The following is a 15,921-nucleotide window of genomic DNA, read 5'->3' as shown; positions in this document are numbered from 1 at the left end:
TCTTATTGGAATTTGCTTATTTGTAAATTCAGACTGAAGGAATTAAAACACACAAGGGAACATATATGGGAACTCGTATGAAACAAACCAGAATGTGTATTACAATATTCCTCAATTTACAGTTTGAGGCTGGTAACTGATGAACTTATCCTCTGCAGCAGGGTTTTTCTTAATCTTCCTATCCTGCGACAATCCTTGTGAGAGACAGTTTCATCATAGGGATTAATGGTTTTCATTGCTGTGCTTAAGGATGCCTTCAAGGTTCTAGCAATTTCTGAATTGACCGACCTTCATGTCTTAATGTGATGAACTGTTTCTCTTTACTCAGTTGAGTGGTTCTTGCCATATTCGGTCTTAGAAAAAATGTGGAATAGTGGTCAGCACTGTATAGAACGGCCTCTGCAAAACAAACCTGGTGGTCGCAAACACTTTCTGAAGGCCAGTGATTGCATAAATGGGATCTTGATTAGTCGACCTGTGCATTGGAAGCCATTCCAAGTGAATACCTGATGAAGCTGCATGAGAGAAAGTGTGTGTAAAGAAAGAATAGGGGGGGGGGGGTAATTTGAGGAATCCCAGGTTTAACACATTCGTAACCTTAAGGTTTTGCTGCCTTCTGTCTAATTTGCAATGCGCACATTCCATTATGGGGTACTGTGATGGTCTGTTACCAGAATTGCGAGTTGATAATTGTCACATATGAAACCCTTGTACAGACTAAACCAAAACAGAATAAAACCAGAGACATTTTATATTAAGGTTAAATTCCATCTTTAATCCCACAACATTGCAATCTGAATGGAGGAGGATACAGTCCACTGTAGTGCTGGTTCAGCACGCTAAAATCTGGACCGAGTACAAGAGTATCTTTACTAATCATCCGCCGCCAGTAGGAACTGCTGACTGTCCATTCAGTACGGAAGTAGAAAAGGCCCTTCACGAGCTGAACCCACGTGCATCGAGGAGGCAAAGTCATGGCGAGGCAGAGAGGCTCTTGTCGTACAAGCAGCGGAGCAGGAGTTCCCTTTGCTTGGATAAGGATGGAATTGGTGGTGGTGGTACGGGAAATTAAGAGATTAAAAAGTAGCGCTCTTTAAAAGATCCTCCGGTGAAGGTTAAAGGCACAACTTCAGACAAGAATGATGTAATGTCCATTCACGGTCGCAGGAGGAGGAGGATTAAGACAGAACTTTTGGAGTTTCGTATTTTGGTAGAGGACAAGTGTTGATGCTGGAAAGGATAACGCTGTACAGAGAAAGAACAAAAGCTCAGTCAGCGGAATAATTCCCCGATATAAACCTCAGAGATAACAGTCCCACTGTGCAATTGGCACATTACATAGTGAAGATTTACTTTACAATTGTCAACTTTTTGAATCCCTAAAAAGTATAAATGTTGTGATCGGGGAAGGCTTGGTTCACATTACGTTGAGTCTTCTGTCTAAATCCCAGAAAGATTGCATTACGACAGAACCATTTACGTGAATGTAGTCACTGTGGACACGGTCGGTCTGGCCTAGATTTGTGGTTTGCCACGTTATTGTGCATGTCCGTAAAAAGTTTAATACTGCCAGGACAGACACCAGACAGTGTCCACTGTAACTATCGGCTTCCCATCGTATGAAGTTTTTTTGGAGAATCCTTGACGTAATGCTCTGCAGAGAGTGCTGTATTAATGTAAACTTAGCCTAAACCAATGCAAAAACACGAGTACTTGTGAGGCGGAAGCAACACCCCTTGCCATTAAGACTGCTAATTTACACATTCGCTTAGTGGCCTTAATCTCTGATCCCCAGTACAGCGGACCATAGGTCTCGTGACCCATACTGACGGCATCACAGGCAAATAGTTTGAGTCAAGAGATTTCAGGCTGATAAGGACTTGTGGACATAAACCAAACAATATGCCCCCTAAACAGACGTACGGTTTTTAGGTGAAGCTTCATTTCTAAAGTCAGACTATACTGACCAATGCTGAATTTGTATACAAAGTTTTGGAATATTTTTAACATTCTTTGGGCAGGTTACTAACTCACAATATTAAAGCAAATACTATCGCAAATTGATAAATAGTGTTTCTGTCGTTCTCCAAAATGCAGAAAACTCTGGGTATGGTGTTAAATTTTTTCTTACTAAGACTTCTTCATAGAACTTGGAAACTTCTGCTTCATTAAACAAAAAAAAAATAGTTTGCAATCATCTGATAAGTGGAGGTGCAAGGAACTAGACTCCGATAGACCATATTTTTAACCAAAATCCAACTCACCACAACGCTAGCGGACTACTCCTCCAGTGGGATAATTTCTTCTGTGACAAAGAATTCAATGGTCTCCTCTTCCCAGTCGTCCACGTTGCTGTCAAGCTCATCTGTATCAACTCCTGGTACAAATGAAGCAAAAAATAAGATTACATTTAATGAGTGAACGTGAAAAGTAAATATATATGGACTTTAACAGTGACTCTATAAAACTAAACATCTGGGAAGTCCCATGTAACAGGCCTGAGGACTACATGTGGCCCCTGTACAGGACGCTCAGTAACAGGGCTGATAGATCTAAAGGCGGTGGTCTACTATTCTTGTTTGTACCTTGAAAATAAGATTTTACTGCTACTAATATGGATTATGTAACACTGGACAACCCCTTTAATGCCGCCGGTTACGCGACTTACCGCCTCTAAGCTCCAAGCGAGCATTTTTCTGCTCCATATACAGTTTCTGTGCCATCTCTCTGTATTGTTTGTATTCTTCCATCATGGTTCTCCTGCGGTCAATCAGTTCCTTTAAATATGAAAAGATACATTTAAGACATCTTAAAAAAAAAAATGCAATATGTATTAAGACCAGCGTTTGTTATTTAAGAAGCGCGTTCCTTTCATACACTTTGCTTTAGTTACAACACATATGCCAGAAAATATTTGGAAAGCAAAAAACGAAAAAAAAAAATGAGGAAAAGCCATGACAAACCAATGCGTGATAAGAAAAAATATTTTTATTAATACTAATAAAATATTTAATATAAATACTAATAAAAAATAGTAATATATTTATATATAATTTTTAAGAAACGCTGCTAATGGTGTTAATTTTTACCTTTGAAGCTTTGGATTGACTTAAACGATCTTTCTGCTCAAATATTTTGGAGTACTTCTTCAGATCTTTCTTGATTTGCTATAATGAAGAAACAAAAACGGTTAACATTTGTTCTTTATAAAAAGGCCCAAAAAAAATATATATATATATACTCTGCAGACCTTTATCTGATCTTGGGTTAGCAATGTTGGCGGTCTAGGCCTCCACAACAGCTGGCAAAATCTGTCCTTGTTGTTCTTTTGGAGAAGTCGGCCTTGGAAAGTCCACAGCCAGTATGCATTGTCCACCTAAGAATAATAAAAATAATCTAAAAATATCTAAAACATTGATAAACAAACTTTAAAAAAAATTAAAAATAATTCACCAAAGGAATGAAAAAAAAAATAAAAATGTCATCATCAATTAAACGGGCAAAGCCGAGCACGTGCATCGCACAAACGTGAATAAACCGTTATCAGAGTCTTACTTTGTGGCTCCACCAGGACACTGAAGTGACGACGTAACGGCCCGTTGGATCCCATTCCACGTCGGATGCTGTATAATGCTCTGCAATGTTCATTATGGTGCAATCTGAAGTGTCCACAAAAGCCAGGGCTCCATTCATGCTGCAAGCACAAAGTCAGTGGATTAAAACAGCACCCGGGAACCGTGCAAAGCCTGTTCACACTACTCCATTTTGTGGCAAAAGAGGGGACGGGTGATCTGTTTGTAACATTTTGGAGAACTGTAAAACAATCTCATACAATGCCCAAAAAATATGGATGTCATAAAGAAGATTCATTCAGAGATGGTCGCTATTGGGGGAAGAAACTAGTGCTTTTATGATCAACTTGGGCACGTTTTGCAATTTTATTATGACACTGGCTGTCATATTAGCACAAGTTTCTTCAAGAAACTGTGACCAGTTAAAGAAACCTTTAAGCCCTTCGACAAAAAAACACAGAAAAACACACAACCTAGAATCCAGCTCTGCAATACATTATTCTCACCTTCGTAAACCTGCAAGGACCAAGAACTGACCCTGGGGACTCCAGAAGATTGTATTAGCTTGCTGCTTGTCATACATCTCTGAAAGAAAAAAAAAAAAAAAGAATGTAGGACCGGTAAGCAAAAAATAAAAAATCTGATTTTTATTAATACCACTCCAACTTATAATGTGAACTCACTTATCAATTCAATTTTTCCATTGTTCTTGACATGATAGAATGAGACGGATATCCGAGGAACTTCTCCATGGAGCACGGCGAACTTGCTTCCATTGGGCTCCCAAGCAAAGGCGATGATGCCATCTACAGATTACAAGACGTGTACATTTATATGCACGTGATCACAACGCCACAACGCTCATTTTCAGCACTCCCACCAAATTGGGAAACCTCACATTGCAATGATTTTGTATTATTGCCTTAAAGCTGCCATACAGACTAAAGTCGGCCGAACCTGCAAATACAGGCCAACAGTCTAATGTGTATGGGCACCTCCCGATTCTTCCCCGATAGATGATGACGAGAGAAGGATTCAGCATTGCCGATTTCCAAAAGTCAATCTTTTGTTCTCCAAGACTGCAGCTTTCTCATAGAAAACACAGGAGTATCCAAGCCAAGCATTGCTGTGTATGGACAGGTAGTGTTTGCCCGATCAGTCATTTATGGGGGGGCTCTACTATTGTCAGTTTAGGACAACTACAGTATCTGTATCGCAAAAAAGCTACAAACCCAACCAGGCATAAAGGAATGTTCATCTCCAACATGTATTGCATATCCACAGATGTCATTCCTTAGTACTGCATCTAAATGGCCAAAGGGGCCCGGCCCGTTACCGATGGTAAGGTGGTGGCACGTGCCATTTCTACATTCAGTTCTATGGGAAATTGAATATGTTATATATATGGGAACACCCTCTGGACAATGTCTTTGCAGCTTGTTCAGTATGACTTTGTAGATATTCAGAATTAGGCTCTGTTCGCTGCCTAATCCTATTACTTTGTGTACAGGTAGCACGGTGGCTCAGTGGTTAGCACTGCAGCCTTGTAACGCTGGGGTCCTGGGTTCAAATCCCAGCAAGGACAACATCTGCAAGGAGTTTGTATGTTCTCCCCAAGTTTGCCTGGGTTTCCTCCGGGTTCTCCGGTTTCTTCCCACATACCAAAGACATACTGATAGGGAATATAGATTGTGAGTCCCATTGGGGACAGCGATGATGATCATGTGTGTTAAGTGCTGTGGAATTAATGGCGCCATATACGCGAGTAAAAAAAAAATAAAAAAATAAAAATAGTGGAATAAATCTTATAGATTACCATTGTAAAAAAAAAAGTCATTCTGTGTAAGTTTCTAATTTTCCTGATTGAGCCCAACGGGGCACTGTTTTGACCTCTGTGCCCCAATACATAGCAACTCCCAAGGAAGTGAATGAAGAAGGCAGCAACATATTAGCAGTCTTTTTCATCATTCGAGTGGCCAAGACATGACATGGATGTCTAAGATGGGAATAGCCCTTTAAAGACTCTGGTCTGAGCCAATACAAGCAATAAAAACTCATGTGACACCTTTAGGCAGCAGCAGTCATTGACGAGGGGACGGCTTACCTTTCATTTCAACTACGTCGACTGGAACTTGCTTCTCTCTCATTCTAAAGATCTCAAAATTGGTCACGACACCCTATGGGCGAGATAAGACTTGTAAGTTAGTGCCCCAAAACGGCTTGTTAGCAGAGCACGCCCGGAAAGGAGCCTACCTGTGTGCCCTTAGGAGTCCTGTCCACCTTCACGCACAGGTAGTCGCCGTTCTTCTGCCAATGCAACTTGCAGTCGACCACATTGAACAGATTCCTGACTCTGATCTCCTGTCTGGATGGCAGCTGCATTAGCGTCACTCTGGCTGGGATGTCTTTATCTTCTGGGACCCAGAATGCTAAGATGTTACCGCCCGGGGACCAGGAGAAGTCTCTGAACAGAAAAATGCAATGTAAGGTCATGTGCACACAACACCTTTTTTAGGCTGATACGTTCTGTACACCCCCTTCCTCAAATAAGTGATAAATGCTAAAAAGAATGAACAGAAGCATTTCTATTTCAAAAAGACTTGCTGTGCACAAGTTCAGCCTTTTAAGCATCTTTAAACCACTTCAGGTAAAGACGTAACCTGAGCGTTTGACAGGTGGCTGCCGCCGCTCACTGGTTTATGCGAGAAAATGTCTTGGAACATCTTCCTCCCCAAAAACTCAGTAGGTCCGCAAACATCTAAAAAGACATTGTGTGCACATACTCTTAAAGGGGATAAAGGGTTAAAAAAGGCTTGCAAGGCAGATAAAGAGGTAGAAATAGCAGCTCTTCACTCACTTTATCCCTGTAATCTTCAGACTCTTCTTATCCAAAAGGCCCATAGACTAAAAGGAGAAAAAATAAAATAAAATCATCAACTTAAAAAGGAGTTGTCCAAGAATAAAAGACCCATAGGATAGGTCATCATCAGATGGGTGCGGATCCACCACCCGCAGCACTGAAAGGACTGCTGCCGGGTACAGGAGATCAGCTGCTATTATCATCCATCAATTCAGTAATATCCAGAGCTGCTGTACTAGCAATCCCCTCCTGCCGCTCTGGTGGTCCACACAAGTCACTGCTTACTTCCTACAAGGGTCACGTGAAATACCGCTGCAGCCAATCACTGCAGAAAAAGGGGATTGAAGTACTGCGTTTCCCCAAAAATAAGACCCAACATAATTTTGGAGTATGCTTAAAATATAAGCCCTACTCCAAAAATAAGCCCTGGATGTGGTTCAATAAGAAAGTGTCCAGGCAGCTAAAAAGTTAAAGAAAACAGGAGGACCCTACATCAAAGAAAGCAGACATCTGATAGTGACGCAGATGTGTGTGCACGAGAGCCATGCCAAGTAGTAATTGTTTGGGGTCTGGTGAGTGCAATACTTTTGGGGGTTGAACCAATATTATCAATCGGTCCAAGGACATAAGAGAATAATAATTGTACATTGAAGTAGGCAATTTAAACCATAGTAAACCCGTTATGCACCCACCACTATAGGACTGATAAATATGGTTCTGCACTATGAGAACAGCAGTTCAGATAAGAAAATGTGCAACTGAGCCAGTAACAGGATTAAACACAAAATGAATTAACAAAATTTAGATAAAATGCAAAGATATAAATCAATTAGCCAGTACATGGAACCACATAAATAATTCATGAAGTTATAAGACCTATAAATTTCCAAAATAAATTCTACCTAACATGAATATAACAAATAGATGTGGTATCTATAGGTCTTATCATTTGATGAATTATTTGTTAAGACCTACAGTTTCCAAAAGGAACAGATACCCCATCTATTTGTCATATTCATGTTAGGTAGAATTCCCTTTGGAAACGGTAGGTCTTATTGGATAAATACACCACTAAGGGTTACGACAGGAATTTATATGGTTCTACTTTTTCCTATTTGTTTTGTGATGCCATCTACTGGCTAACTGATATATTTATATTTCCATTTTACAATGAGTATACTTTTTTTTTCTCCTTTAACATAAGAGTGTAAACAGTGGCATATGTTGGAGGAAATCCTCCTGAAGTATACTACAACATAGTGTGAATTGACCCTAAGGGAATAAGCATTTTACTAAAAGTCCTTACAGATTTCCTAATATGCTCTGGCAAATATTAATATATTATAAAAAGGAAAATCGGCAAAATACTTACAGGAGTTTCATAAATACTAAGCGTGTCTGGGGTCATTCTAGCGAAGAACTTGCCATCGTGACTCCACCTGCAGAAAGGTGAAAGATGCTCAGGCACGTGCAACAAGTCAAAGAGGAACACAACAAAAAAATATAGGATTACTTCACATACTTAAAGATTGGCCAGTGCGCTGAGCTCTCACAGTGGAATCCTCTCTTCTTCTGTCCCGTCAATGTGTCCCAGATAATAATGGCTTGAGGGTCGTCCTTGGTGTCCATCAGAGGGCTAAATGTAACAAGATACCTACCAGAAAATAAAGGAGCATTTTAGCTTTAAAAAAAAATAAATAAAAAAACAACATATAAAGAAACACACGAATAGGACAATTCAATAGTTAGTGGAGCCGCAACATAGACAACGAAGAGGCTGCAATGTTGTGGACCTTCCAAACAGCTGATCGGCTGGAGGCCAAGCTTCTGATACTTCAGGCCTATCCTGACAATAGGTCTTGAATTTTGTGATTCCAGAAAAAAAAATTATTTTATCAAGAGAACATGTCATTAGATGCATGCTGCCCAAACCATGGGAAGCAAGAATAAGACATTGGCTGCGCAACTGCAGCATACACTACTTTGAAACAGTGCAACGTTTAAGTAAAATCAGACCATGACTGCAATCGTGAAGCCAACGTCCCATTTATGCTGCCCGTGGTTTTAACGACTGGTTCCCTTTAAACTAATATCAAACATACCCACCTTTCACATGGAGAAAAGTCAATGAGTTGTACGCCTTGATGGCTAAACCTCTGGATCTGCTTGAATTTCTCCCCACCCCAAAGGGCAATTCCTCTCTGATGAAAGGTGGCCAGGTAAGTGCCTCTTGGAGACCAACGCACATATGTTTCAGTCCATCTCTAAATCCAAAGAAAAGAAAAAAAAAAACAACTGTATCTCAGCCTTAATTTTTATCTAAAAAGAATAAACGACAAAGCAGGAGTCTAAATGATTGCACTTGTCAAATTTAAAGGGAGGCTGTCAGCACAAAATGACTTCAAACCAAGAATAGGCGCTCGGCGCACCCTCGGTGCGGCCAAACTCTTCGGCGCACCCTCCCACCTTCTTGTTCTTTATCTATGCCAAAAGGTGCACAGAGCGCCTGTGCTTGGTTTGAACAGTCAGCTTGTGCGGACAGGCTCCTTTTAAAGGGAATCGGTCAGGTTTTTGCTACCACATCTGAGAGCAGCCTGCTGTAGGCAAAGACCCGGGAATCTTTGTCTTCCGCGTTCCACGGTGGATGCCAGGCTGTGGATGGGATTAACCCCCGCGTCACACCTGTCATCCACCGTGCGCTCTGCCTCTCTCTCCATTCATTGGGAAAGCGTACGGTAGATGCTGAGTGTGACACGGGGGTAACCCCGCCCACAACCCAGCAGCCACCTCGGGGACCCACGCGAGGTCAGCACGGGATCACATGATGCCAGTGAGCGGCCGATAGCGCCGCTCACAGGCAGAAACAGAAACGTAAGGTAATTACAAAAAGTCTTAAGGGCCACGGGAGGAATACATTGGGTGGGTAATATAAAGTATTTGACAACTTCTTTAAACCTTCACTGTAAGTAAAGAGAATTACATTTTTTCCATTTTTTGGCTGGAGCTATATTCATCCCACGCGCTTAAAAATGAAGCGCTGTCCGCGTCTGGGATTAAAAAGTTCTGTTTATTATTACATATGTAGAGAAAAACAAAAAATGGCAGATCTGTTGCAATTAAAATCAGGTTAAAATTATGCAAATGGATTTGTTTCTGTATCAAAAGCATGGAGTTTTGCAAATCCCATCCAGATGAAACAGTCACAAAAACGTCTGCAGCAAATCTGACATTTGAATATAGGCCTGATTAAACGGAGATCCGCATGCAAAATTAAAAAGGATAATATGAGCGAGTGACCACTACGGCTCCCCATGACGCTACTGAACCACGTACAGCTCTCTCCTCCACTGGAACTGGCTCTTTCACATCGTTCCAGAATATCGTCGTCCTATCACCGGACTCGAATATAACACTGAACTGATCCCTGCAGTCTGCATCTTCAAGCCAAGATCGGAGGTTACCCTAGAAAAGAAAAAAAAACAAAGATGGGTGAGCCATGTAATTATAGAGGCGTACACACAGAGCTCAGCCCTTATCTTGCACGTTGCCAACGTCAAACTCTTACGTAATAACAGGTAGCATTACACCCATAAAGAAAACCCATGCCCCTCCAGGAACACACGATATACACTTACAAAGTCTTTAAACGGCTGCTTTTCAGGGACTTCCCATTCATCACCAATGACCATATATCTGCAAGAGGGGAAACAAGCGGTTAATTATATCTTACAGCAAAGAAAGGCCTCGTATCACATCGGATTGAACTCACTTGTCAAAATCTGTGAAAAGGTTCACTCGGAAAGTGTGCTGCTTGTCCAGCTTGTATCCGTCCGCGTTCTTCACGGCGTCCTGAGCGTGGGCTGGTAATGCATACTCCAGGAAAATGTACCTAGGGTGAGGGAACAGAATAAATGAGAAGATGAACGTCAGGTATCTACTGATGTCTGGAAACCAAGTGCAATAACTTATCTTCATTCACCGGACTGCAAAGAATATTTCCGTTAAAAAGGACTGTCAGCACAAAATGACTGTTCAAACCAAGCACAAGCGCTCGGTGCACCTTCTCATCTATTTTCACACTTATTGCGCTCCTGTGAAGCCAAAGCTGTCAATCAAGGAAAAGTTAATAAAAAAAAAATGAGTGGGAAGATGACCTCAACTGTTTGGCCACACCAAGGGTGCACCAAGCGCCTGTGCTTGATCAGTTATTTAGTTTTAAAAAATCCCTTTATGTGGATTCCTCCACAATCGCCACTTTGTTTTTTACCGATACGCACCCTTTAGTTGTCCCATCCGCTTCCGCATAATACTCGTTGGTAATTTTTCCAAACTTGGAGAAAATTTTATTGATGACGTTTTTCAGCTTCTCCAGGCGGTCAGGTCCAACCTGCGGTACGTTATCCACTACGACCACGGAGTCGATGCCGTCTGCTTCCTGAGGGCGATCTTTTAGAATATCATCGAGCAATTCTAAGGAAATAAAAAAAAAACTAAAAGGGGTCCATCGCTCATCTCTATGTACAAAGAAAGGAAAAAGGAGGGTAAGGTCAGCGACAGACAAGACATGCAGCCTGCCCCAGCGATTCTTGCTCCCGTGACATATGGCGGAGGAGGATATGTGAAAACTAGAATGACTTCTGCCACCTCTCTTTGCATGGAAAATTCTCACCGCCAGTGCAATAAATGGTGGCGGGAAGGGTTCATGGACTATTAATAGGAAATATCACAATGCTTATACTGGAGTGGTCACATCGCATAATAAACAGCAGTGACCTCTGTGGCCTTTCTCCAGCACAGTGGCTTTTCTCCAGCACAGCAGCACTAATAACCTGGCAGCCCATTCACATGAACATTGCAGAATTGCAATATCAGACAATAACTGGTCAGGAGCGGCACCGAGTCTCATCAGGGAATGCAGCCCCCAGGGCCATCAGCTGATCTTACCGAGTCACGCTGCCGGCAAATAGCCAGACATATATCACATTACATGTCAGCCATGCAGAGAATCAGAACAGGAACCAATGATGTCTCACAGCATCAGATGTAATGGTCTCCATAGAGAAGGAGCTGTATTTATACTGAGGACATGTTATACCGCCTCCGTGCTGCAATCTCCTGCACCCGCTGGGAACACGCACATATATTCTGCGCTGGCAAAGACAAGGTTATCATCCACAGCCAGCCGTCTCCTGTGGTCCCTGGCGGCAGCTGTACTACAAAGCCCATCATCCATCAGTGCATTGGAGGGGGAGAGAGAATGTGGCGATACAAGTCCTGGTGGATGATTAGCTTTGTAGTAGTTACTAGACTAAAGCAAGAGCCGGTTATCAGTATTCACGGCTGTCCTTTAGGGTGTATTCACCACATGGCAAAGCCACAGAAGAACCGCACCTTGTACTCATGTGGGTTTGTTTCAACCTGCAGCTGCTTTTTTTTTTCTTTTCTGTACTTTTGGGAAAACTTTTGACATGTCAGATTCTGATGTCTGCAGAGAGCCCCAAAACAAAGGGGCCGACGCACTCAGCTCCCCTCCATAATCCATGACAGACGAGAGCCGAGCTGCTGTCCCTATGTTTTAGCACCAATCAAGAGTGCAGAAATATCCAAATATCCGCAAGGTTTGCAATGGAGGAATCTACAGCAAAAATCATACAATTTAGTGCTGGAGAATATTCCGCGTGGACAACGTACCCTTTGCGGCGCTATTCCCCATATATTACATTTTTCCGCTCCGAGAGGTGGGCAGCTCAGGCGCCAGAAGAACCTGATATCTGGTCAATCGGGCAACATCTTTACATATCTACTTGACAATTTATTTTTTGGGCTGTGGGGGACGTGATACCAGCCTTCTCCATATATCCAGCTGTCCCCAGGCCCCAGCGAATAAGTCATGTAATCCCCATCACCCAAGACATTACAAGAAGTCCCCGGAAACAGAAAAGCTGAATATCAGCGCTAATTGTAAGACAAGAGAAGAATTATTACAACAGATTCACGGAATTTAAGAAAATGTTAGAATCCTAGACATCCCATTAAGTGACTAGAAACGGATCTTACTCGCTTGCTTTTCCTGTCGGATTTATTTCTATAAAAGTTGTCTGGTCTAAAACGACAAGTCTGCAGTGACAATTCTCACACCGCGTGCACACTGTCAGGATTCTCCTGTGTCAGCTCCGGAACGACGGTTACGTGACTGTAAATACGAGCTATGCACACTCCCGGCCATTCATCTAGACTGTTTCCGGCTTGCATTGAGCGAGGCTGTGCCCATCTAGTCGGAAGTGTGCAAACCGCATATTTACGGTCACGTGACCGTCATTCCGGCGCCGACACAGGAGAATCCTGACAGTGTGCACGCGGTCATGTGACCTTTGTTCTAATGCTGACACTGGAGAATCCTGACCGTGCAATTATCAAGTCTGCAGTCACATAGAGTAACTACATGTTACCCGACAACCCCTTTTAAATGAAAACAAATTGGTATTGCTTAAATCCTTCCCGACATCCGCCGTGCATGTACAGTACATGGTGTGGGCTAAGGATATAGGACAAGTGATCACATGTGCAAGTTCTCCATGGGGACAAAATAAAAAAAAAAAAATATATATATATAAACAAATAATAAAATGATATATATATATATATTTTATCGGAAATTAAAATAAACATGCAATATTGCCACATGAATAAGGGGGAAAAGTGATTATTTTCGCATAATATATAGGCCCAAGCACCTCCCGAAAATGCTATAAAAATAATCATGTCAAAACATCTTATTTGCTCCAAAACAATATCAAACAATTTTTCTTGACCATTAAAAAAAAACCCTTTCCTCAGCTCCATCAATGTAGAAATAATAAAAAAAACAACAGGTCTCAAAATTGAGACAATTTTTTTCTTCACTATTAAAGAAGTTGGTTACTACTTTTTATGACTGACCCGATGCCCACAAGTGTTATTCTAATTACCTTCTGCTGTCCTTATTGCCTCTGGGCGGCGCTATAAGCTGGCTGCTCACAGGCATTACGTGACCCCTGGCTGCAGCTGGCTTTTTCTTCCGCTGATGTCACGTCAAGTGAGGTGTGACATCAGCGATGCGGCCCCCAGCGGTGGCTGATGGGTTGTGGGCGGGGTTCCCCCCGCGCATCACACCCAGCATCCACCGCAAACTTTCCCGATGAATGAGGAGAGGGGGAAGTGTGCAGTGGATGCTGGGTGGGACGCGCGTGGGGAACCCCACCAGAGCCCATCACTCACAGTGGAACGCAGAACTGAGTCACCCCCGGCTGCAGCCGGAACTTGACGTGACATCAGCCGATGTCAGAGTCGGCTGCAGCCGGGGTCACGTGATGCCTGTGAGCGGCCAGTGATGGCGGCGATCAAAGGCAGTAACAGCAGGGCAAGGTAATTACAAAAACTTATTTTCAACATAAAAATACATTGGCTCATTATTAATAGTAGTGGTAACACACTTTAAAGGGGTTGTCCACTAGTAGGACAACCCCTTCTTGATCTAAATGTTTGGTACCGGTAAAATAAATAAGTCTATACTCACTTACCATGCCGGCGCCATTCCAGGAGTGTCGGCACTCGCGGTCCCGGGACCCTCATGTGGTTGTTGTGACACTTGACTCCAGCGCCCAATCAGTGCTGGCGTCAGTCTCTGCCTTTGGACAAACGGAACATGAAGAGGCGGTCCGGGCTGCAGCTGATCTCCGACTTCCTCATGTTCAATTCGACAAGAGGCGAGGACAGTGACGCCATCTCTGATTGGGCGCCGGGGTCAAAACAACAGCACGGGAGCCTGGGACCGCGAGTGCTGACACCACGGAAATGGCGCCAGCATGGGAGGTGAGTATAGGCCTTTTAATGTTAATCGGGGCCAAGCATGGGGGATGAGAAGGAGTTGTCCAAGTAGTAGACAACAAAGACTACTTTCCTATGATGAGCTATTGACGTTGCAGATTTTCTGCACTTAACTACTTGCGTTTTTTCAGTGCATTTTTGTGTTTTTTACACTACGGTTTTTGTCTCTTGTTGCGATGTCATGCTTTAAAATAAAGCTGCTTTGTTTTTGATACTTCCTGGTACTTGGCTTTGACAAAACTTTATTGACACAGTCATTTGCGGAATATACGTATTTTTTATGCGTTTCCGCTGCAGAAAAGCACGTGCGGTTTTGGTGCTGTGGATTTTCTGCATCTAATGCAAATCTATGAGGAACATCCGCAAAGAAATTGACATGCTGCAAATTTGAAACCCGCACCGCAGGTACCAGTATACGCTACGTAAAAAATAAAATAAATGTAAAAAGTGACCGTGATTTCTATAAATCCCATCTAATCCGCTGGAACTGTAAATACGCAGCATCGAAAACTCCTTGTGTGCACACGGCCTTATAGAAAAATAGTAAAAATAAGTGCAGGATTGTTATCGCGGTAATCACACAGAGCCGGACGTTCACGTTTCCAGGCCATTATTACCGCACGACAAACAACATTAAACCCCCCCCCCCCCCCCCAAAAAAAAATAAAAAGAAGGGCAGAAGTTTATTATTATTTTTTACAATTCCACCAAATTTGGCATTTTTTGTCCCTATTTTCCAGTAAAATTAACGGTGACATTAACAAAAAATAATGTGGACAGAAAAAAAAAAAAAGTTAAAAGTTGCAGCTCTGGAGAAACAGCAAAAAAAAATGAAAGTGCAGAGAAGATGTAAAGGGTTAAACAATAGCAGAAAGAAGGATTTCTATTGGTCTAAATGACCGGGCTGCAAGTGCATGCTGGGAGTTGTAGTTCCCCAGCAGCTGGAAGGCCCAGCACACAGAGGGGCCCCCCAATCACACAGAGAGGGCCCCCAGCCTCACTGCCGTCCTCACCCTCCTCCGTGATGTCGTCCACGAAGTCCTCCGGGTCACTGAACGACATCTCCTCCTCGGTGGCCTCCTCCTCCTCCTCCATGTCAGGCTCAGGCCCGTCTAGCGCGTTATCCGCCCGGTGCATTGCCCGCTCTCTCCGCTCTGCTGCTGCTCGGGGTCTCCGTGGTGCTGGACGAGGTGACCGGTGACCGCCTTCGGTGCTTTGCCGTCGTCTAGAAGAGAAGCTCCTGGCTTCGCGGCACTACCAGGCCATGTGCACTGGACCCGGCGCCGGGCGGAAAAGGAGCGAACCAACACGGCGCAGAGGGGTGAACACCTCCCTAGTCATGTCCCTCCTTAACCACCCAGACTGGAAAACTGATGGATATAACGCGTGTATTGCATAGTAATATAATTTACACTCCTGATAATGTTATAACCAGTCACTTGTCTTTTAACATAAAACAATTTTGAGCCGCCACAGTGAAAAATGTCTCCCCCTACGAAAGAGAAGTGGACTCGTCCAAGATGGCGGCCGTTAAGTTGCGTTCTAACATTGCTGACGCCTCAGTGCGGTGTGCGCGGGCGGCGCCGTTGTGCCGCGTCACATTCGTGATTAAAAGTTTAATAC

At 43.0% G+C, this 15,921-nt stretch overlaps 1 protein-coding gene across 1 annotated transcript; it reads right to left on the bottom strand.

Moving 5' to 3' along the window:
• Positions 1-747: 747 nt before the first annotated feature.
• EIF3B (eukaryotic translation initiation factor 3 subunit B) lies at positions 748-15,631 on the bottom strand. Its single transcript, XM_073648140.1, has 19 exons — positions 15,312-15,631; positions 10,710-10,902; positions 10,202-10,321; positions 10,068-10,125; positions 9,766-9,894; positions 8,539-8,696; positions 7,955-8,086; positions 7,805-7,871; positions 6,430-6,476; positions 5,826-6,036; positions 5,677-5,749; positions 4,256-4,378; positions 4,079-4,157; positions 3,556-3,694; positions 3,251-3,376; positions 3,090-3,167; positions 2,669-2,777; positions 2,265-2,377; positions 748-1,245 (listed from the first exon to the last, which is right to left on the bottom strand). The coding sequence occupies exons 1-18, from the start codon at positions 15,433-15,435 to the stop codon at positions 2,280-2,282; spliced, it is 2,064 nt and encodes a 687-aa protein (XP_073504241.1). The 5' UTR covers positions 15,436-15,631; the 3' UTR covers positions 748-1,245; positions 2,265-2,279.
• Positions 15,632-15,921: the final 290 nt, after the last annotated feature.

This window comes from Phyllobates terribilis, unplaced genomic scaffold (genome assembly GCF_046119375.1).
Source record: "Phyllobates terribilis strain yellow unplaced genomic scaffold, ASM4611937v1 Scaffold_9__5_contigs__length_417890890, whole genome shotgun sequence".
Taxonomy (NCBI): domain Eukaryota; kingdom Metazoa; phylum Chordata; class Amphibia; order Anura; family Dendrobatidae; genus Phyllobates; species Phyllobates terribilis.
Note: the sequence above shows the minus strand (reverse complement) of the source record. Positions and strands in the feature narration are given on the sequence as shown.